This window comes from Anser cygnoides, chromosome 23, assembly GCF_040182565.1.
Source record: "Anser cygnoides isolate HZ-2024a breed goose chromosome 23, Taihu_goose_T2T_genome, whole genome shotgun sequence".
NCBI classification, from domain to species: Eukaryota; Metazoa; Chordata; class Aves; order Anseriformes; family Anatidae; genus Anser; species Anser cygnoides.
Window position 1 is genome coordinate 8001081 of NC_089895.1, and position 22199 is coordinate 8023279.

The 22199-nt window shown below is 56.8% G+C and overlaps 2 protein-coding genes across 10 annotated transcripts in view; both read right to left on the reverse strand.

Moving 5' to 3' along the window:
• CHD5 (chromodomain helicase DNA binding protein 5) overlaps positions 1-18707 on the reverse strand; it is a 36332-nt gene extending 17625 nt beyond the window's left edge. For 4 of the 9 annotated variants that reach the window (XM_066982134.1, XM_066982135.1, XM_066982132.1 and 1 more), the window contains exons 1-13: positions 18553-18706; positions 16637-16767; positions 12719-12898; positions 11486-11604; positions 10706-10944; positions 9623-9747; positions 7450-7573; positions 5460-5626; positions 4468-4686; positions 3218-3424; positions 2920-3131; positions 1913-1963; positions 463-594 (exon numbers count right to left, since the gene is read on the reverse strand). In XM_066982134.1, coding sequence (XP_066838235.1) covers positions 463-594; positions 1913-1963; positions 2920-3131; positions 3218-3424; positions 4468-4686; positions 5460-5626; positions 7450-7573; positions 9623-9747; positions 10706-10944; positions 11486-11604; positions 12719-12898; positions 16637-16767; positions 18553-18616 — 1970 coding nt within the window. In that variant the 5' untranslated portion in view covers positions 18617-18706. Of the gene's footprint in view, positions 1-462; positions 595-1912; positions 1964-2919; positions 3132-3217; positions 3425-4467; positions 4687-5459; positions 5627-5819; positions 5888-7449; positions 7574-9622; positions 9748-10705; positions 10945-11485; positions 11605-12718; positions 12899-16636; positions 16768-18552 lie in introns of those variants that run through there. The other 5 variants (XM_066982139.1, XM_066982136.1, XM_066982133.1 and 2 more) reach the window with 4 other exon arrangements.
• Positions 18708-18733: 26 nt separating this feature from the next.
• Positions 18734-21911, reverse strand: RPL22 (ribosomal protein L22). Its single transcript, XM_066982166.1, has 4 exons — positions 21762-21911; positions 21293-21397; positions 20391-20515; positions 18734-18941 (listed from the first exon to the last, which is right to left on the reverse strand). The coding sequence occupies exons 1-4, from the start codon at positions 21771-21773 to the stop codon at positions 18797-18799; spliced, it is 387 nt and encodes a 128-aa protein (XP_066838267.1). The 5' UTR covers positions 21774-21911; the 3' UTR covers positions 18734-18796.
• Positions 21912-22199: the final 288 nt, after the last annotated feature.

Consider the following 22199-nt stretch of genomic DNA (forward strand, 5'->3'; position numbering starts at 1 on the left):
ACTCATGGAGCATTAATTATCCCCTTCCAACAGTCCTTGCAACATCAGCCAAAATGAAGGACAGCAATCTCATCGGAGCATTATATTTTTCCCCCACAACATATACACAGCAGCACCACGGAGCCTCCATGAAGCACAGTGAGGCTGTGAATATTTCCAGCAGTAAAAATGTAGGAGAAGGGGAGCATAGGCTGTTAAACAGCCAACAGAGAGGATTTCAAGGCAGTCCTGACTGGTGGAGCACTTCCATGAGAGACCTTACCAAGCCCCAGCTTTCAGAAAGTGCTCAGCAACCACTCTCTGAAAAGAGGTCCCTGCAAGTGGCTGCAGTGTGCTCAAGAAGGGTAACACCTACAAATCACTGGTCATCTGAAACGCCCAAGCAGGCAGCTACAGGTCTGCACGACCCTCCCGGGCTGCAACACGCACCAACTGCGGTCACACTGCCTGGATGACTCGTACCTGTGATTCCAGTAGAGGAGCTTGAGGTTTTCGTAGTACGGAATGTCTATCTCATCAATCTCCCAGGTGCACTGGTCATACGGCAGATCTTTCCACTTGATCAGGTAATGAATGTCTCCCTTTTTATCGAAGCTATAATACATACCACATAAAACATATCAATGAAACGAAAAAAAAAGTGATGAAAACAGCTTGCGTGTGCGTTTCACAGTAGTGGCACAATGCCCACTTTGAAATGAAGATCCTTTGAGACAAGAAACCCTACACACAACAGTACCTGACGTGGTAATTCCTCAACGGCTGTCCCCACAAACCCAGGAGACTCACGTATGAGTCTGCCAAAGAACAAGCCCCAGAGACAGCTGTTTGTATGACAGATCTCCATCCCTCTCCCACGCACAGATGACTGCTTGTTCACATATAAATACGGACTACTGTCAGCCATGGGTGGCGACAGCATGTCCAAGGGCAACAAGTCCAGGAGCATCCCCCTGCAGGAGCACCACGGCTTCATCAGCTGGAGACATGATCCCAAGGAAAACGCTAACCATAATCTGCTTCCACAGAACCGGATACGTCATCCTCTGCTTTTGCATACATTCCATGACATCCAAGCATAGCTAAAAAACCATAAGGAAAGCATCGACAGTTTCCAGCAGAAATGCCCATTAACCTGCTGCGCATGTTAAAGCAGCGCTGGCAGCCAAAAGCCACCACAGGCTCTGTCCACGTTGCCTGTGATACGGCATGGTTCTTCTTGTCTCTGTTAATAAGCTACTGGTCCACACCCTAAAGAGCAAGTACCTACACCTGCACATTAATGTCTATTTTATACACATATTTATTCCATATTGGCACAGGGAACTGCTGTTTATCACAGGTGATGGCATTCCCATGGAAAAAGCTTTAAAGGCTTCTCTGAAGCCTTTCACTGAACCCCATGTTCCTATTTTACCAGGACTGGATGAAGACCAGAGCTCACTCTCTTTTCTGTAGCATTCATTACTCTATGAAGTTTCAGTTACGCTGAAAAATGAACAAACACACTACAGAGTCCAATTATATACCTATAGGAAAATAAACTTTGCCTTATTAGCAGACAATGTAAAGCTCGCAGGAAAATTAGCCAGACAGATTGTTTTCTGTCAAACAGCCTCCAAGCAGTGTTGCTGCTTGAAATTTCAAGTTGCCACTTGAAATACAGAAATTCAATAAAAAGGTGTTTCTAGCTGCTTGATGTAAAAAAAATAAATATCTGCACAGCAGATTTCCTGTGCAGGATATTTCTTCTGCACAAAGGAAATGCAAACGTCAAGGCTCCATCATGGAGTAAGGCACTTGTTCAAATTCCTGTCCTCGGGCACAGTTCCTACCAGCAGTAGGAGGAGGTAAGTGGGCATTCTGCACCTCCCAGGTACATGTAATACTCGGATCCCTGCTGCCAGCTTACCTTTGATGTGAACGCAGATGGGCTGCATGGTTTCTGAGAGGCACAAATGACCTACACGAAAACGGACCAGTGTTCAAAAGCAGTTTAGGTCGGCAGTAGCAGCCACAGGGTACAATCGATGGAAGAAAGCCTGATCACCAGGTTGCAGCAGCAATTTATGGAATAATTAGGCTGCATCAGGGATCCAAACAATACATCTGGGCAGAACGGAACAACTCTATGCAGCCAACTTTTGGGAAAATTTACTATCTCTATTATTAATGTGCAACATAACTGAAGTGAAAATAAGGCATCAATTCACTGCTGGTGCTAGTATCACCTCAGGAGCAAGCACCCCAAGGTGACAGCAACCTTGAAACAAGCCAGCAGCTGAAATTCTATCAGACTGAGAACTCAGTTTTGCAGAAGGACGACAAGAACTTCCAGCCTTGGGGAGGAGACCTCAGCCAACCCTCCCTTCACCCAAACAAGCTGGCAGCTCAGGCTGCTCCCCAGAAACTGGGCACTGCCCTGAGACTGGGAACATGCTCGCATGGGCGGAACGTGCATGGCCTTTCACTGTCACTGCCGCAGCTCTGTACGTGTGGAATTCAGGGCTGGAACAACCCAGCCAGCACGGCAGCTGCTCCTGACAGGCAGCTCCAGCCAGATGTCCAGCAAGTCCTCAGCAAAACCACAGACAGCTACTGCGGAGTTAACAGTTGCCACAAATTAGGCTTGACACAGAAATCCCACGGCTGGCAGCGTAATAGGTGCCCCAGGGTGTGACAGGTGCCCCAGGAGCTCAGCTCACCATACAGACCATCAGAATAAGATCTGTGCACAAAGGGAAAACCAGCACAGAAGACTGAGTGGCCGCTCAAAGCTTCAGCTGCAAAGCTTGTGGGGGCATGGGGAGGGTGGCGGGTCTTGCCCCTGCCCTGGCTGCCACTGACACCACTCAGCGCCTGCAGCAGCAGGGATCCGGGCGCCCTGGCAGCACCCTTCTGCTGCCCATTCCTCCTCACCTGTGGTTCAGGATGCGGTGGATCATCATCCACTCGGGCTTGATGCCGTAGCGGTAGAACCGCTCCTCCATCTTGGCATACTGCGGGTCCTTGTTCTTCCGCTTCTCCCTCTGGCTGTCCTCGTCCCCAGAGCCGTAGTCGAAGGCCGGCGGCTCATCCATGTCGTTCTTCCTTTGGTAGTTGCGGTACATCACCGTGTGGTAGAGCTCCAGCTGCAGCAGGACAGAGCTGCCGTCACCCCTCCGGCCGCAGGGGAACAACCCGGGCCAGGGCACGCTGCGGCCAGCCCCACGCTCACCTGCAGCTCCTTGACCCAGGAGCAGTGCCAGTAGGAGAGCCCTGCCCACTTGACGAAGAACTCCCGCTCCGGGATGCCCTCCAGCACCTTGGGCAGCGGGAGAGGCAGCTCCGCATCCGGGGCCGGCAGCGTGGACGGGAGCGGGGCCGGAGGCTCCTTCCAGGTCCAGTGCAGGATGCGTTGCACTTTGCCCTTTAAAGGAGGGCACTGAGGATGAAAAAGAAAATACACAAGAGCGCGTAGTTTAACAGGAACACTGTCAGGCCTCAGATCCCCCCCATCCCTCCCTCCAGCCCCAGAGCCCCAAGGGTCCATGTGAGCAGCCACACGGCACGACACGGCACGACGTCCCGCAGCTCATCAGTAAGGGGGAAGGACAGACCTGGAGGGCAGGAGGGGCCTGGGGACGCCACACAGACTGCAGCCGTCCAGCCGCAGCAGGGAGAGCACAGACAGGGCTGCAGCAAGCCCCTGGGCAGAGCCTACACCAGGTCTGCTGCTGGAGAGAGAGGAGGAGAGCACCCACGGAGGGGCCCCAGGCCAGAGGGAACCACGCAGGGCAAAGTGGGTGACTTGGATGAGCTCGGGGCCTGACTGCACTTAACTCACCCTGAAAACAGTCACCTGCCGCAGGCACAACCAAACCACTGCCCCAGTCCCAGGAAGAGTTACTCATCTGCTGTGTCTAACCAGGCAGACAGAAAGAGGCGGTGAGGGTGCGTGGGGTGGGTGAAGGCTGGCTGGTGCAAGCATGCCTGAGAAGGACATCTGTGACACCGCTGCATCCCCTGTGGGGACAGGCCTTGCCACCAGGGCAGCCTGAGCACAATAAATGTTTCATTACTCCCACATTTAATTCCCCAGCACAACTCAAGGCCCCACAAATCACGCCTACCTCTGCAGCAAGCCTGCCTCAGGGGGAAAGCCCCCCCTACACAGGGCATGCATCAAATGGGACTTGACAAGCAATCTAAAAGCCAGCAGGGGACTCATTAGCCAGCAGCCTACGTGGGGAGATTACACAGGGGGCAGAGCTGCCCAGACACAGGCAGGGCCCCGGGGGGCGATGCTCTCCCAGAAGCAGCGCTGGCAGCAGAGGGCAGGACACCAGCCCAGCAGCAGGGCCCGGGGCAGTGGCACAGCCGCTGGGTGCAAGGGGCTGGTGGGCAGGGCCATGGGGCCAGCGAGCCCCGCTCGGAGGCAGCAGGAATGGGAGCAGGAACAGGGCGATGAATGCTGGAAACACTCACTGTACAGCGAGGGCAGAGCCATTCACCATTTGGTATCTCTGGCAGGGGCGGGTTCAGGCAGTGCAGGTGGTAGGAAGATGGGCACGTGTCGCAGCACAGCAGCTCCCCTCCATCCTTACAGACACGGCAGAACTCCATGTGGTCATCCTCCTCTTCTTCACCACCTTCCTCTTCCTCATCCTCATCCTCCTTTGGCTCCCACTGGATCCCCTCCTTCTCCTGGGAGAGAACACCCAGCGTCATGCTGAGGGTTTACACTGACAAACCCCCGGCACCCGAGGGGCCCCAAACCCAGCACGGGGCTGCAAGAGGGAGCCGTGCTCCCGACACCACCCCAACAGCCCCAGAGCCTCTGTTCATGCAGGCAATAGCCACAGCGATACACAACTCTGTCTGCAGCCTGGACCCTGTAACACACCTCCCTTCTTCCCACACATCTATCAATACATTTCTCTGCCCATCCCATTCAGCAGTGTGGCCCCACGAAGGGTTTCAGCTAACTGCAAGGCAACACCAACAAATGACAGACTGATAGAACCGTTCGGGTTTGGAAGGGACCCTGAAGATCATCTAGTTCCCAGCCCCCTGTGGTGGGCAGGGACAGCTCCCACCACATCAGGTTGCCCAAAGCCCCGTCCAGCCTGGGTCTTGAACCAGGCTCTCGTTGCGGTGCTCTGATTTGTCTGCAGAGAAATGAAAGCTCTGCATGCCACACGAGGTGGGGAACGTGACACCCCCGTGCCCAGGTGCTGGAGGTGGTGCAGGGAAGGCTGTGGGCGCTCTGAGCGACCCCCTCCCCAGCAGGCCCCAGCCCTGGCAGCGCCGACCGCCCACCGCAGCAGGGCTGTGGGAGCACAGGGAAGATGACGGCGTGTCCCCGAGCTGGGGACAGGGCCGAGAGGCACTCTGAGCAGCACCTCCACGTCACCCAGGAGATGTTTCGCTGGTGCCCCCCACCCGGGCAGTGGCACCCGCTGGGCGCTTGCACTCACACAGTGGGGGCAGCTCCACTTGCCCTCGGGGGCCTTCTCCAGCTCGGGGTCCAGGCAGACGAGGTGGTAGGCACGGGGACAGGTGTCGCACAGGATGATCTCCCCTCCCTGCTGGCACACCTCACAGTAGTCCTGGTGGTCTGTCTCGTATCCGTCCCCTTCTTCAACTACAAGCAAGGGACACACGTACAGTCAGCAGGACAGAACGGCCCGCTCTCCCAGGAGGGAATGGGACAGTTGCTCCTCTACGTTAGTTAAGGAAACAAGGAAAACATTTTGCCTCAGTCCCCTCCTGTTACGTCCCCCTACCTCTCTGTCCCTCAGCACCATAGTTTATCTTTGCACACAGCATCATCTCACCTCTGTCTTTCTCTCCACACTGTATCATCCTTTGGTTCCTTCAGGCTCTCAATGGAGAATGCCAGAACCTGGAGAGGTTGCAAGGGAGGCCAGTCAGAGAAACCTCCACAGATACCAGCACCATCAACTGCAAATGTACCATGCAACAGTAACACAGCTGAGGAGGGCTCTCCTCCTCCTGGGACTCCTCTGCTCTCCCTGGGTGCTCACTAGGTGCAGACGCAGGAGCTCTTCCAACTCCGTGCAAAGGGAAGAGGGAAAGAGGGACGCCTCGCAAGCACTGGTAAGACTCTTCTCAGCTCCCAGCGCTGCCACAGCCTCCGGGCACAGCTCTCCCGCAGCAGGCAGGGAGAGCAGCCCAGCCGGCCTCCTGCCCTCCGCCGGAGCTGCCCAGCCCACAGCAGGAGCCGTCAAGCTCCAGCACGAGGGCCTGCATCAGCCCAAGCCACTGCGGCGACGAGCCAGGAGGCAAAGAGACGACCTTCACACGGGAGACACCGAGCCTGCCGGCCAGCCCGGCCTCCCTGACCGAGTGCTGGGAGGGCCACGCGCTGCGTGGGAGGGCGGCCACTCACCTCCTACCTGTCCCCAAGCCCAGAAGCCACCCCTTGATTTCTCAGAAGCAAAACCTTGTCAGTAAAGTAAGAAGCCAAAGCCCAGTGGCTTGGGGTAGCTTGGTGTGGAGTAACTGCTCCCAACAGCAACGAGGATGGAGATGACGTTAACCAGACCAACTCAAGGCCCTCCGCAAGTGAAGGGATATGCAAGCAAACACAGCTGCACGGCCACTCAGAGACCCTGCCAGATCCTTTCACCGATGTTCACATGCCTCCATCTTCCTGCATCATTACCACGGACCTGCTGCCTGCACAAAGCCTGACCACACATCTCACACGGCCCAACAAAATCCTCTGTCTGACCCTTCCTCACCCACAGCCAGACCAACTCCACTGGGAGCCTGCCATGAGCCATGCTTCTCCGGGGGCTGTTCCTTTGAAAAGCACTCCCCCTGAAGCCCCACAAATGTCCAGAACTTTCTGCTACAGGACAAATCCTGGCAGGCCCAGGTGTGCAAGCAGGGCAGCAGCTGCCCGTGCCACGTCTCAGCACCCAAGGCGCACCCAGGCTGGTGGGGCGGGCAGGGAGCTCGTCCGCCCAGGCTGAGCGCGCACACCAAGGCGAGGAAGGCTGGCTTTCCGTGCTGCAGCACGGCAGGATGCTGCAACCACTCCTCTCCCCAGGCAGCTCCAGGTCACAGCACGGCGCTGGCCGAAGGGGAGGTGAGCCCCAGGCGGTGGCTGGCAGCTGGAGAGAGGGCTGGAGGGAAAGTGGTCGATGGCAAGGCCCTGACGCCAGGCTGCTCCTCCACCACCACCACCAGCCCCGTGGGGGTGAGCCCGTGCCCCACGGCCGGATCCACTTGCTGCCTCCTCCTCGGTGTAAGCCCACCAGCAGAGGAGTCTGGACACCAAGAAAGCACCCCTCACCCCACGCACACAAACAAGCGGAAGCACATCCTTTCCCACCGAGTCAGTGTCAGACACTGCTTGGAGCTGCAAAGACCAGGAAAGCACCATCTGAAGAGGGAAATCCAAACAGAACAGGAACAGAGTACAAAGGAATGGCCTACTCCTCTTTTTCTTTCTCCTCCTCTTCCCTCTCTTCCCCAGGCCAGCCGAGCACTCAGAGCGCACTGAGGAGCTGTTGATGCTGGCACTGTCGAAGTCGGATTCCTCCCGTTCTTCCTCTTCGCTCTGCAGAGGGGAAAACGAAACCACACACAGTCCAAGTGCCGGCACGCAAGGAGTTATCTCCAGAGAGCACTGCTCTGTATCAGAACAAAGCACCAAAGACCCGCATAAAGCAGCATGGCACCATCGGCCAGCAGCTGAGTTCTGTGGGTACCCCCAAGAGAAGCACGGCGTGGTTTCTACATGAACTGACTAGCTACAGCATCACGGAGAGTGGCAGGGTTATTGCACTCCTGGCACTGACAGGCAGGGTTCATAAGAATGTGTCACAAGGCATTAGGAAGCAGGTAAATCTCCTCTATCAGATCAATGGCCCAGCCAGACAATCAATCAGCACAGATCTGGACTACAGCTAGAGCTGGAGGACAATTATTTGGCACTGCTCGGCGTTGCACAGAGGCAGCCAGCCCAGTTCAGCAGTACCGTCAAAGTGCAATCACTGAGCAAATCTCAGAGCACACACAGAGCACATAAATCAGAGTGCCAAGTCCACGCTGTGCTTGTCTGACAAGAGGTGGGCTCTGGGTGTCCCCTGCAGTCTGCCACCCCTGCTAGCACAGAGATGTCGCATCGTGCAGCTGCCCAGGCACTTCGGGAAAGGCACAGCATCTCCTAAGCATCAGGCACCAGCCAGCTGCAAGACCCCTCTGCTGTGACAGTGTTATCATGGGTGCAGACGAGCGCACAGACACCCAAACAGAGGTGTGCAGAGGGGACAACCACCTACCCCTACTCCTGAGCAGCGAGGGGACCCCTCCTCGTTCCAGCTTTTTGTTAACCTGTTTGTGTGCACGTAGGCATTTATGCTTCACATTGCTCATAAAATGAAAGGAGTTAAAAATGCCAAGTATTCTGCGGCCTTAAAACATAACACGTCTGCATTCTTATTCTGGAGACCAGATTTACATGAACTAATCCCCAATTTGTGTGCTGTTCATCGTGTGCTTAGCACTCCTGGCTGCAGGAACAAGCGAAAGCTCCTCCCAAGTCTCAGAAATGCAAATGCACAGACCACAGAGCGCACCCAGACATGGAATGGATTTTTCTGTGATGTGTGACTGAAAAAATGCATCAGCAAATGAATGCCCCAGATTGCCTCTTTCACTTCAACTTGTGATATACAAAGTTATTTACAAACAGGTCATGTTATGTAAACTAGAGCTAGAGAGTCAGGGAATTCAAATAAAAGTGAACTAATGGGATTTTGAGCAATATCATCAAGACCTACAGGAGTTCCATCCCTATTCAACAGATATTTGGCACAGGTACTCTTTAAAATGCCCTGCTTACACCTGATATTCATACGCTGACAGGAGTGCTGCACGCAGACTGCAGCAGAGCCCTGCTGCTGTGCACTTACTGGGATGCTCTGGTATCCCCGGGTCATGCTGCAGAGCCCCAGATGCCAGGAGGCAAGCTATGGCAACATAATTAAAGCGTCTGATAATTCTCTTTGACATACAGTTCAGCTGGAGTGCAAGCCCTGAAGAATTCCTTTGCAAATGAAATCTGAAATGATGGCATTACCGACCTCATCACTGAAACTAAACGTGATTATATGGTTTTAGCAGAAAACATGCCCAGACATGACATCTTTACGAACACAAGCCTGGACACAGCTCTCTGTCAGGGGATGAACAAACAAGTGCTGAACAGAGACGGGCAAGGAAGAGGGGCATGAGCAAGGCTGGAATGTTTCTTTCCAGCAGCCTTCCCCCAGGCTAACCACAGCCATCCCTCAAACAAAGGCGACTTGCCACCTCCCTCAGATGGGACACCCTGCCACTCTGAGGGGCAGCGAGGGAAGGATGCGCCATGCGAGGCTGGAGAACACAGCCAGAACAGAGATCTGTGATCCTCATCATCTCTAGGGGGTGACTGGCACTGCAAGAGGGATACGCCAGCTGGCAGGAACGGGGGAAACCTGCTGGAGGAGCACGCACTCCCCTGCACAAGGGAGGTTTCTAGGGGAGGGGGGGTTTGTCCTGGCATTTCCCTGCCGCACCCTCTTGCACCCAAAGCCCCGCCCAGAAAAAAGGAGCACACACTTACAGAGGAGCCCTTTTTCCTTTTGCTGGGGATTCCTCCAAACCGGAATTTCAAGCCTGCCATCTTTTTCCCCTTCCCCTTTTTCTTCCCATCTTTGGAGCCCTTGATTTTCTTCCGCACACCTGGACCTGGAGAAATGAAAGACTCGTTTGGCACTCTACAAACAGCTGTCCCCAGAACCACCTCCCACCCCAATCCCAGAATTTACATGAATGATGAGAAAGTACTGGGGACCCCAAGGAGCAGGGAAGTGGCCAGCACTGTCCCAGGAGTCCTCTGGGGCAAACGGCTGCTAGCCCATACCCAGGGCTTGGGAAGAATCAGAGGGACAGCCTGTCATGGGAGGAATGCATCTATCCTGCAATGCAGGAGAGGGACTGCAGCCTGCGGACCACCACAGGGCTGAGAGTATTCACAAAAAGTGTTAGAGGTCTGCAAAACAGGGAGAAAAGAGGCCCCTCTGCCAGGACAGCCAAGGAGACACAGCCTGCAGGAACGCTGCACTGAGGACGAAGCGCGAGGAGGCTGCTGCAAGCTGCACTCTTGGTCAACTGCCAGCTCCAAGCTACTTGTTGAAAACCTCTCGGGGCATCAGGCATTGATGCCTGCATAACTGAAACAGCAACGTTCCTGAAGAGAAACATGGTGCAAACAAAGGGATATCTCTCCTTTTCTCACCACCGTCCAGCTTCTACAGCAATTCACACAGCCCTTTCCAAACAATGGGAAAGAAGCTTGAATTCACTGTCAGAAACAGGAAAACACTTTCAGCCCTTTTAATACAAATATGACTATTTCCATAGGAGCTATTGCAGATTTATATGTTTGGCTCACTCCTTGCCAGTGTGCTTTGAAGACAGTTGCCTTCTACCCAAATGCCAGGAGATTAAACCCTTCATTTATGCCCGTATCAGAGACACAACACCCAGCTCAACTGCCAAGCAGTGCACGTTCCTGTGGCCAGGCCATACCCAACCTGCCAACACACTCAGAAGCTAGCTCTGCGTACCCAGCAGGTCGACCTCATCATGTACACCGCGGGTGACAGCAGTGTCTCCACTCAGCCCAGCCACGCTTGGCACCTACCCTTGCCCTCCTTGGTTTTAGCTTTCCTGATGACAGCGGGCAAGGCAGACTGCTGAGGGCTGGCAGCCAGCGGTGGAGCAACAGTGACGGTCTCCACTGCTGCAGCGACGGCTGCCGCGGCTGCAGCCGCTGAGCTGCCCTTGAACGGGTTGTTGGCGCTGAACTCTCGCCACTTGGCACCAAGCACAGTCATCATCTTGGACATGGGGATCTTGGGGTTCTTCTTGGCGATCAGAGGCCTGCAGGGTGGGGCAGAGGGAAAACCACAAGTTAACAGAAGTGCACGTTTGCTTCTGCTCGTCACGTGCTGCAGGAAGGTTCTTCCACCCTTGGAATCCATCGGTGGCATGTGAGTCGTGGCTGCAGGTTGCTCTGGACCACTGGTACTTGCTCCACTGGAAAGGCAGCAGAAACCAGAACTTTCTTAAAGAGGAAATACATAACAGAGCACGCTCAAATGTCCCAGAAATACCTGTTGTGTTTTGAACAGCTCATAGTACAAGCAAAAATTTCTATTGTTATTCATTTATTCTACGGCAACTTTTCAAATAAACAAACAAAAAAAATACGGAATTGTGGAGAGAGTGTGAGGAGAGAGAAACACTTCAGCTGTTTCTCCTGCAATTACAATGCAGTCCTGAAGACCATTTCTAGTCATGGAGGGAGAAGCAGCAAGGAGCTTGTGATGCAGAATTTACTTCACAACTTCACCCTCTTAGCTGAGCCATTTCCAAATCTCAACCACTACCCAAGACCCCATCCAGACCTACAGTGTAATACCTGAGAAACTGGCTGAAAGCCTTGTAATTAGTCAGAGTATGGTAATCTTCTTCTGAGAAAATGTAATCTACATCATCGAGGCCCCATTCTTCCATCAGCTGGGCTGAGCTCTTGGGCTCCTGTAGATTTACAAAGAGACATAATTAATGTAAATGACTGTGGCTTTGCAGATGAGCAGTGCAAGTCTAGGTCTGTCGTATCCTCCATGTCAAATGCTCTTCCTAGTCAGCAACACACAGGGATTTGTTTCTGTAATTTTTTTTAAAAAGCATGCACAAGTGCTTAATAAATTAATGCTTCACAGAATTCCGAGAAGCGAATTAATGTGGCACCATCCAAATGCTCCCCATTCCATGCAATACAATGCAAAGCCTTAGCAGGTTTCATGTCTCCAAGAAACATTAATTTCTCCCTGTACCTAACATAAATAACAAGGGAATACAACCCTTCATCTGCCAGCAAAAATGCCAGGCTGTGCTTGAGAGCCCTTGATGAGAGTCCATCACAGGCTGGGTTGCTGCTGGAATTGCATATGCTCCATGGTTTAAAAAACGAAAAACTACCTCAACATCAGCACCGTTAAGGCTGCACATTTAGATAACTTTGTAGTTTTCCATTGTTCTCCTTGTTTCTGCTCTAAGTCAATTATATTTTGAAATCTCAAATTCCCTCAGACACGGTTCACCTCTGCCCCAGCCGCACTGAGCCACGTGCTGCAGCACGCTGCCTTCCCCACGCAGCCTGGAGCGCACTGCAGTGAGACTGCTCCGCATCCTAAAAGATCCAGTCACAAAAAAATACAGGTGAGGGTCTACAAAAGCCATCTCCCTGACCAAGCCCAAGACAAGCCTCTCATGAAATCCCCACGCCACCTTCTCTAACGACAAGCCGCTTGTCAGAAGACCCAAGCTAACCAACAGGCCCCCGGCCTCAGCCCACTGCCAACAGACGAAGCACGCTGGCTGAACCGCCACCAAAGGCATCGTGAGGCATTCTGAGTGAGCATCAACACGTGGCTAAGTCAGTCAGCCTGCAGGGGAGTGCTTCGGTTGTGCGGCTGTGCCTTAAACTAAGGTAACTTGTTCAAGAGTGCAAGGTGAATGACCAGGAAACACAGCTCAGCTCTCAGCAGTGACTCGCTGAAGGAGGTAAAGTGCTGGGATCTCAGGGGTCTGGCCTCACCCTGAGATCTCATGCTCTAGCACCGGCTCAGGATAAACAGCTCCTGGGTACCTTCAGGCCTCCGTCCTCATTGTCATCGTCTTCTTCGTCCTTCTTTTTCCGTTTTGTTTTTTTCTCCTTCTTTTCCTTCAGTTTTTTCTTTTTCTTTTTGTTGGGAGAATAGTCACTTCCTTCACTCTCAGATTTCTCCTCAATCTCCTCTTCGTTGTCTGATATTTCGTCATTGCTCCCCTAAAACAGAAAGTGACAGTGGAGAAAAAGCAGCGCCTGCCCTCCCTCAGCCACAGCCATGCAAACGGGTGCCGGTTCCACCTCCGTACTCTTAAGCTCTCCTCTGGAAGTGCCCAGGCACTGCGACAGCACAACGTTCAGGTACCACTCTGATGTGTGGTGGTGTACACAGAAAGCCAGGACACGGCAAGTCAAGTAAATGAATGCATACGTTAAAAATGGCTGTATAGTAAACCAAAGAGCAACTCCACCAAAAGATCCTAAATTTTCACACGGGATACTTAGGAAACTTTTCTGATTGCTGTAACTCAGGATAGCATGTGATGTTCTGTCTCACGTTTGCTTATGGTTTTACACAAGCACAGCAACATTTTTCTACCACAGTGTGAACAGTTAAGAAACTAAAGGAAAGGAAGAGATCATCCCTTTGGTCATGTGCAAGTCCTCCAGCTCACCAGAACGACGTTGACCAGGCAATAGAGACGGGCAGCCACATGAAACCTCCCATCTTGGCCACGCACGGCTTCAGCAGCGAGGCGAAGCACGTCAGAGGCCTGGGCCCCGCGGGGTGGCTGACGGACACAGCCTGCTCCCCTCCGGCAGCAGGGACCAGGCTGACACGGCCCCACCAGGTGTGGCAGAGCCAGAGCGTGGGGACTGGAATTTGGGTTCCATTCCGGGACAGCGACCTGCTGCACAGCTCTGACGGCACACCCGTCGCCACCCTAACCAACGCCGCCGCCCGCCGGGCGGCACACGAAGGTGGCACCCCTCCTTCCCACCTGCCAGACCTGCGGCCCTCACGGCTGCGGGCCCGGCGGCAGAGCCCTCTTCTGCCTCGGGCAGCAGCACTCCGCTCTGCGGGGAGCCGCCCCGCCAGGAGCAAGGGGCACGGCGGGGGCCCAGCGGGCAGCCCCCAGCCCCACAGCCCCAGCCATCGCCCCGCGGGCCCGGCCGCTCTGCCCGAGCCGTGCCTGGCTCCAGAGGCCCAGCCCGGCCCAAAGGCAGCGCTGCTCGAGCGCCGCGCTGGCACCTCGCGGCTCGCCTGGCACCGCAGCCACGCGGGCGGCCGATTATTTAAATACACAGCATCGACTGCTCCTGCTGCAGAGGTTCAGCTTTGCTCGGCGGCCATTACTGATTGCTGGTCCTCCTTGCTTCGGAAAAAAACGAGCTTTTCCTTTAGCAGTGTTATAAACAGTTATAATTTAGCACTGAATAATTGGTTGCCATGGTAACTGCTGCAGTACAGGTTGAGATTCCCTCTCCCCGCTTTCTTGTCTGACAAGGACCTTCATCTACATATGCTGAGGTTCAAGCTGCAGCCTGGTTATTTTATGCGGATTTTTCTGGGGGTTTGCAGCATCAGTTCTAGCACCAGAGCTTCAGCAAGCATTGCCACAACACCTGAATGCGTTACAACGAGCCCACGCCAACAAACCCCCATAAAGGTGCAACGCGGCACCACGCCTGCCACACGCTCTAACGACAAAAACACGGGGAACCGGGGTGGCAGTCAGTCCTGGCTTCAGCACTGGCATCGTGTCACAGGTTTGCACCTCGTTCCCACCTTCCTCTTCCTTTAACAGGGGGAAAGAACCTCCTCCTACCCCACAAAACTTTAGACGAGGTGTTTAGGAGGAGAAAGCCCAGCTCAAGGGTCCCTTTCCTTTTACCTCCTCGCCCCAAAACGCAGCCTTGGCGCTGGTACGAAATCCAGCTCAGCGCCTACTGACAGCTACGGTGCTAGCTCCTCGCTGGCTGCGAGAGAAGACAGAACAACCTCCAGCAGGCAGAACCAAGTCTGATTAACACTGCCCATACAAGGCATTAATTAAAAAAGAAAACGCACTCGACATTCATCCCATTATCCTCTCCCCACCCCCAGTAAGGAAGCAGGCAGACCCGGCACAGGCTGCACATGTTGCTGCCATGGCCTCAGGCAGGCTGACGCTAACAGAGAACTGCCAGAAGTGAAAATACCACAGGTTTGTATTTTATTTTTCCCCCAACTGAAAAGCAGCACAGGAAAAATGTGTCCCATGACGAAGAACGCACAGGAAGCAAGGCGGCCTGAGCCAGCGTTGTGTGGTATCTGCAGAAGGAGATCATCATCTCCATGGCCACGAAGGAGGGGAAAAAGCTTCCTCTGGGCTCTGACTTCTGCTCAAAGCCTGCCAGGTAACACAGCGCAGGACCAAACCATTTATTTTTTTAAATGCACACCTCACTCCCGTCACTAGCAAAAGCACTTTAATGTGCAACTTCATCCAGCCAATCCGTTTTCACAGGACCCACAGGGAGCGGCAGCGATGACTGGAAGAGAACAGCATCATCGGTCCCCTGCGAGGCAACGCGAAGGGGACGCAGCCTGCCCTTCTGAGAGCACGCAGGAGCCGCAGGGACGGTGACAGCCCTGCCCAGGGCGTGACGGCCACCCAGCCATCAAACGGGACACGAAGGAGAGTCCCAGGTTAGAAGTGGGCGAGGGAAAGGATGATTCAGGTAATGTGAGACCCGAAGACATGATACCTTGTCTTTGTTTTCACACAAAAGGCCCCAAAATCCTTCCACACGCTAAACCCTGAGAAGCCTCTACCCGGTCTTCCTTGCAGAACGCCCTGGTCCGGTGCAGCCCACACCGTCGTCCGCAGAAACCTCCGGCCCTGCACTGGCCACGCGTCCAACGCGTTGGATTGCCCAGACAAGGCACCGGCACAGCTCGTGGCAGCAGGACTTACCGTCTGCCACCAGGGACAACTGCAGGGAGGTGCTGCACTGCAGCGCCGGCAGGACGACGAGCAGGCAGACGGGGATGTCACCATCACACATCACAACATCAGCGCCACAGCCCCAGCGGGAGCCTGGGCACCCTGGTGCAAGGGAGAGAGGGCAGAGGGCCAGCACTGCCTGCCGTGTCCATGTGGCATACGGCAAACCCCAAGAGCACCAACACAAGACCCGTTTTCCAGTGTAACACCTGCCTGCACGCTTCCTGGAGGCTCTACCTCTGCCGTCTCAGCGCTGAGAACCCCAGGAGGCAGCAACCTCATCCTCGCAGCTCTCCTCGTCTGCGAGGTCTAATCGTCAGCTCACCATCCAACGTGTGACAGGCAGGACATGGGAGTGAGCACAGGGAGATCAAGATTACGTGCACACAGCTCGCACAACGAAGGACTGTCAGTAAAAACGGCATGCGTTTCCAGCATTAAAGGAAACACACTAAAAGGAACAGATTCTCAAAATGCCAGCAACCAGAAAGAGGAACACTTAGAGCGCAGATGGATGCCCTCTCCTCATCTTTCATTACATCACTGTCATATCAGTGCCATATTTGATGGCACAGCCTGTATTCCTGGCACGGCACAGCAGGGTACAGACATACTGGAGAAGTGCTAAAACTCAACCATCCTGCAAGTGGTCAGCGGGAGAGAAGAGGAGCTGCCTGGCACCGCAGGAACACGAACCTCACAGACTGGGAATTGTCCCAGCACTTTGCCACCTTTGGTTACTATTTCCTGCACATCGTAAGTTTCCCTACCATTCATTTCTTTCTTTGGACAAAACAATAAAAAATCTCCACCCTTCCAGGACCAAAAATGTACAGCTAAGCAGAGGCAGCAAGCACCACAACAGAGCATCAGAGCTGGACAAGAACTGCTCAAGCCCTGACCCTCAGTCATCTCCCAGAGGCCTAGCAGGAACCCACCAGCCTCATTTTTGAGCATGCAGTGTTACCTCTTTCTTCCTCCTCTTGATTTTGGCAGCCTTGCTGTCTTTCAGCTTCTTGGATTTCTTTTTTTTCTGCACAGCAACTTGCTCTTCTGGGAAAAACTCATCCAGTCCTTCCAGGACCCCATCATCTTCTTCTGAGGACAAAAGGGACAGCTTACTGGGATGGATGTCACAGACACACAGGACGCAGCACTCAGGTGTGCTCTCCCTGGGCACCCAGCAGCCACTCCACCGCCGCCCCTTCAAGAAGAGCCTTGACAGACCCCTGCCCAGGAGCGCCTGCACCACCACTTCTCATTTCCCGTTTCCCATGCACATTCTTGCACAAACTGGTACCAGCGTTTTTGATCATCTGCATTTTGCTCTCTGCTGACACAGGCGCATCAGGATGCTAATGTGCTGCCTGCTCTTATTGATTTGGATCTAGGTAATTAGGAAGCATTAGGCTTTTATCTTTTACCCTTTAGATTTCCCAGCAGAGCCCATTAAAATCGATCCAACCACGGCGAACGAGGAAGCAGCAGGCCTGGCGTGGAAGATTGGTGCCACGGCTTGCAGGAGGCTGGTCTGCCATGGCTCTGAGCTGGGGAAGCACCACGCGCACTTGAGCTCCAACTCACATGCCTGCCTTCCTTGCCATCGGCACCTCCCCAGCGTCGACACTTACCAGTGAGTCCCAGCTCCTCATGGAACCTCTGCATTTCTTTGAGATCCGCTTCAGTATTTTTCCCTTCTTTAATTTCTGAACTTACACAGCAATAGCGCCCCAGACTCATTAGCCAGGACAGGTTCCTTGTCCGGGTCAAACCACCGGCCCCGGTCTGGCCAAGGCACGCTCCTGAGCTCCGTGGATGCCCTCAGGTGCAGGGGGAGCTGGGCAGCACCCGGAGGCCACCCCACCACCCCCGGGGACCTCCTGCGGGCACAGCGCAGCCCCCGGCCTGCTGGGGGGGGTCTGGGAGAGCCCCACAGCAGAGCTGGACTCTGCCCACAGCTGGGCTCAGAATGACGACACAGAGCATCTTCCAGGGGAGCAGGGAGCACGTGAGGAAGGACTAACACAATGCAGTCACGACCGGGCAGACCCAGGCCTCCTGCAAGAGCTGCTCCAAAAGAAAACCAGCGCAACTTTGGGGTCTTCAGGCTGGAGACGCAGCCTCATGCTCCAGCCGGCGCCAGAGGCACCCTGACAATCGGTGCTTCGGCTGGGCTGCTTAGTATCAGCGGTGGTTACAAACAAATACGCCCCAAGGAGCATGGAGAAAACCTCATTTTGCACCTCCAGGCCTCCCCACCTCCTCTTCCAGACACCATCTTGCACAGCCCGGCACTCCCAGCACCAGCACCACAGGAGATGGACCCCGGCCTCCCCCCGGGGGGATGCAGGGCTCCTCGCCGCCCGCTGCCCTTCGAGCACCCCCGGGGCCAGGACCCAAAATTCACAGCTCTGGGGGTGGCAGCCTGCGAGCGCGCTGCTCCGGGGGCAGCGACGGCCGGCTTGGTGCTTGTGGGGGGCAGCGGAGGGGATGGGGGGGAGGGGGCTGAAGATGGGGCTGAAGGATGGAAGGGAAACTGGGAGGGGGAGGGGGCTGAAGGAAGGAGGGGAGATGGGGCTGGGAGGGGGAGATGGGGCTGAAGGAGGGGAGACGGGGGCTGAAGATCCACGACCCGGGCCGTGCCGGGGGTCCCGCCGCGCCCTGCAGGACCGGCTGCCCGCGGTGTCGCGGGGCTCCGTCCCGACAGACAGACGGCTCCGCTCCGTTACCGGGTCCCGGTGCGGGGGCGCTGCCCCCCCCCCCCCCCAACAGGTGCCGCTCCCGGCCGCAGCCCCGGCAGTGACCCCCCCCCCCCCCCCCCCCCCGCAGCCCCCCCGCCCCCGCGGGGCACCGTGCCCGGCCGCGCCCCCCCCCGCCCCGTACCCGAGACGTCCTCGTCGTTGTCCGCCTCCTCCGGCAGCTCCTCGCCCGCCGCCGGCCCCCGCATGCCGGCAGCGGCCGGGCGAGCCCCGGGAGCGGCCCCTCCGCGCCAAGATGGCGGCCGCGCCCCGCCCGCGCCGCGCCCGCCCCGCCCCGAACAGGCAGCGCCGAGAGATTTCTTTGGTTTTTTTTTTCTCCCCCACAATTTATTCAGGAAAATGTACAAAACGCTCCCGGGGCCGCGCGGTTAGTCCTCCTCCTCCTCCTCCTCCTCGTCCTGGTTGATCTGGAAGTACCGCAGTTCATAGCTCTCCTTGCTGTTGGCGACCACGCGCAGCCAGTCGCGCAGGTTGTTCTTCTTCAGGTACTTCTTGGTCAGGTACTTGAGGTACCTGCGGGGACACCGACACGGCACGGGGCACACGTGGGGCCGCGCCGGCACCCCGGGCCCCGCGACAACCGCCCGCCCTCGCCCCGCGGCGAGGAACGGGGCTGGAGCAGGGAACGGGGCTGGAGCAGGTCGCTGCCCTCACCGGGCATCGCCGCGCTGCCCGCACAGCACCGAGGAGCCCCGTCAGCCGCACGCCCCCACCCCAGGCCGGTTGCTGTCGGACCCCTCCGTGGCTCTGACGGCCACAAATCCCCGCTTCCCGCGGGAAGGAGGCTCCCCTGCAGCACGAAGGGCTCCCAGCGCACCCACAGCAATCCCAGCCACTCTGGGGCAGCCGCCCTGGGCAGCAGCCAGCGCCGCGCTGCCGGCTGCCTCCCCCGGGCAGGAGCCCCCCTGCCCCACCGGGCTGGGAGCGCCTCCCCGCTTCGCCCTCCAAGGGCGAGGTGGCTGCCGCACGCCGGGCACGAGGGGCCACCCGTGTGGCCATTCCAGCAGAGAAAAGCAGCAGCTCAACAAGCAGAGCACCTCCGTGCGCACAGGCACCGTCCGTCCCCTGCTCCCTGCACTTCTCTCAGCAGCTCCTGAGATGCGCTGGGCACTGCACTGACACAGAAGCCGCTCGGGTGCAGCACTGACGCTTTTAGAGCGGGACAAGCCAGCAGCACAGCAGCTGTCCTTACACACAGTTCTCTTTCCACTATTTCAGACCTCCAGCTTCCTCACTTGCTACCTCCACCACAGCAAAAATCAAGTTTATCAAAGCCAAATAAAGGGCAGAAACATCAGGCAGTCACAAGAACTAGGCGGACGCCCAGCAGGACGAGGGTAAGGCCGTGGCGGTGGAACAGCTTGGTTGTGCATCAACCCCCGAGCTCCATGCTCGTCTTGGAGCTGGGCATCCCGCACGGCCAGCCTCCTGAGCAGGCATTTCAACCACGTATCCGCCTTAAAAATCATTCAGAAACAGTCACAGTGCCCAATCTCACACAGTGCTTAAGAGAGTCAACGGGCGTTGGTGCACCTTACACACCAGGACACCTCTTTGCTACTTAAAGTGTTTCCTCACACCCTCCTGTTTTACAGAAGAGGTTTGGATCTTGCAGCCCTGGAAACTGGCACTAACGACACCGTCCTTAGAAACTTACGTTCACTGAGCACTGCAACCTGAGGGAAACAAAGCACCTCCTCATGACACACACCCACAGCACTGCGTGGGGAAAGCTCATGCGGAGGAGCTCAATTCGGTCACGAGCAAAGGACCTGAAGCCATCGTTAACCGAAGACCAAATAAAGAGCAGAGACTCCCCAGCACAACGTTCACAACACCCTCCTGCCGTGACTTCCCGCAGGCTCGGAGCTCGCCGCAGCCAGCAGCCTCCCAGCCGCCTTGCGGCAGCACGGCAAGGAAGCCAGCCGTCCTGCGCCTCGCGGGACGCCCCCGTGTCCTCACCTCTTTGAGAAAGGAACCTCTGAAGTAACAGTGATCTTGCTCTTGCTCCTCTCGATAGTCACTACGCCCCCGCCCAGGTTACCGGCCTTCCCATTCACCTTGATCCTCTCCTGCAGGAACTGCTCCTGAAAGAGTGGAAAGGGACGGCTTAGACAGGGCCGTCTGCAGCTTGTTTGCATTCGGCATTCCGACATTTTGGTTAGAACTGGGAAGAGACAAAATTACCATGTGTCAACAAAAAGCAAGGAAAAGCCCTTTTCCTGCAGGCTGGGAGGCTTTGATGCTGCTCACAGCCAAGCCGATCCCACCAGCTCACGCTGGCCCATTCACACCTTTACAAAGGTGATTTCCCCAAGTCTGAATGGACTACACAATTCAAGACTTGCTACTTTCTGAACTGAGTTAGTGCCAACGAAATGACAAGATGCTTTCCAACTTCTCTGGGACTTGACGATCTTTGTAGGTCCCTTCCAACAGCACTACTCTAATTCCCATTCCCAAAGGACGTCTTTGCCACAAGCTCTTGTCTCAAATCCGTGCTCGTGCCTGAACACAGCTTGAGGCAGTTTGACTGCAGGCACTCATCAGACGATGCTGAAATTTACTGCTCTCCTCCCATGCTGTTTATCAACGCTTAATAGAAAGCTGATTCCTTAGGGAACGCATACTAAACACCGTTCAACGGACAGAAAGATGCACACACTTTAGGTGCGAATCGTTTAACAATGATAAACCTAAGATAGCCTCCACGCAGCCTCCGTTTGCCCTTAGGGTGTTTCCTGGGGGCGCAAACTGCCCGGGAGGTGCTTCCTGCGGGGGCAGAGAGGGAGGGCAGCAGCGCCGCAGGCCCCCAGCAGCCGCCCAGAGCCGCCCGCCCCGTGCAGCGGGGGCCCGGCACTCACGAAGTTGGCAGCGTCCATGATGCCGTCCTCCACGGGGTGCGTGCAGTCCAGCGTGAACTTCAGCACCTGCTTCTTTTTTTTGCCACCTTTCGCTGCCGGCTTCTTCTGCGGCACAGGGAGAGAGAGCACACCGTCAGGGGGGGCGGGGGCGAACAAAGGGGGGCGGCCGGGACCGGGCCGGGGACCGGGGCAGGCAGAAGGGCCGGGACCGGGAGCGGGGCAGGCGGAGGCGGGGGCGGGGGGGCCGGGCCGCGCTCGGGCCGGGGCCGGGGCCGCTCCCCGGGGAGCAACGGGGGGGGCCGGGGCCTCCCGCCCCGTGCTCGGCGCCCCGGGGAGGCCTCGGCCGAGCCCGGGCCGGGCAGCAGGCGCGGTCCCGGTCGGCGCCGGGCCCGAGCGTGGCGGTGCCGGTGCCGGCGGGGCGGGGGCCGGCGGGGGGGCGGCGGGCGGGCGGGGGCCCGGCGGAGCTCACCACGGGCGCCATGGCGGCTCCAGCGAGGGGCAGAAAGGGAGCGCCGCGCCGCGCGCATGCGCGGAAGGGGCCTCGGGCGGGCAGGGCGCATGCGCCGTCCGCGGCACCGCCTGCGCCCACGCCGCCGCCGGGCCGCGCGCAAGCGGCGGGGAGGGGCGCGCAGTGCGCAGGGAGCCCCGCGGAGCGCCGAGAGCATCGATGGCGGCCGGCCGCGCCGCGGCGGGCAGTGCTGCCTGGGGGCGGGGCTGGGGGCGGGGCTAGGGGCGGGCGGGGGCGGGGCCTGCGGGCGGGGGGCGGGGCCCAGTTCCCGCCGGCGCGCCCCTTTCCCCGAGCGCGGCGCCGGTGCCGCCGGCGGAGGTGGGCTGCACCGGGACCAGGCGCGGGGCGGGGCAGCCGGTTACGGGGACACCCCGCCGTCAGCGGGACACCCGCACCGGG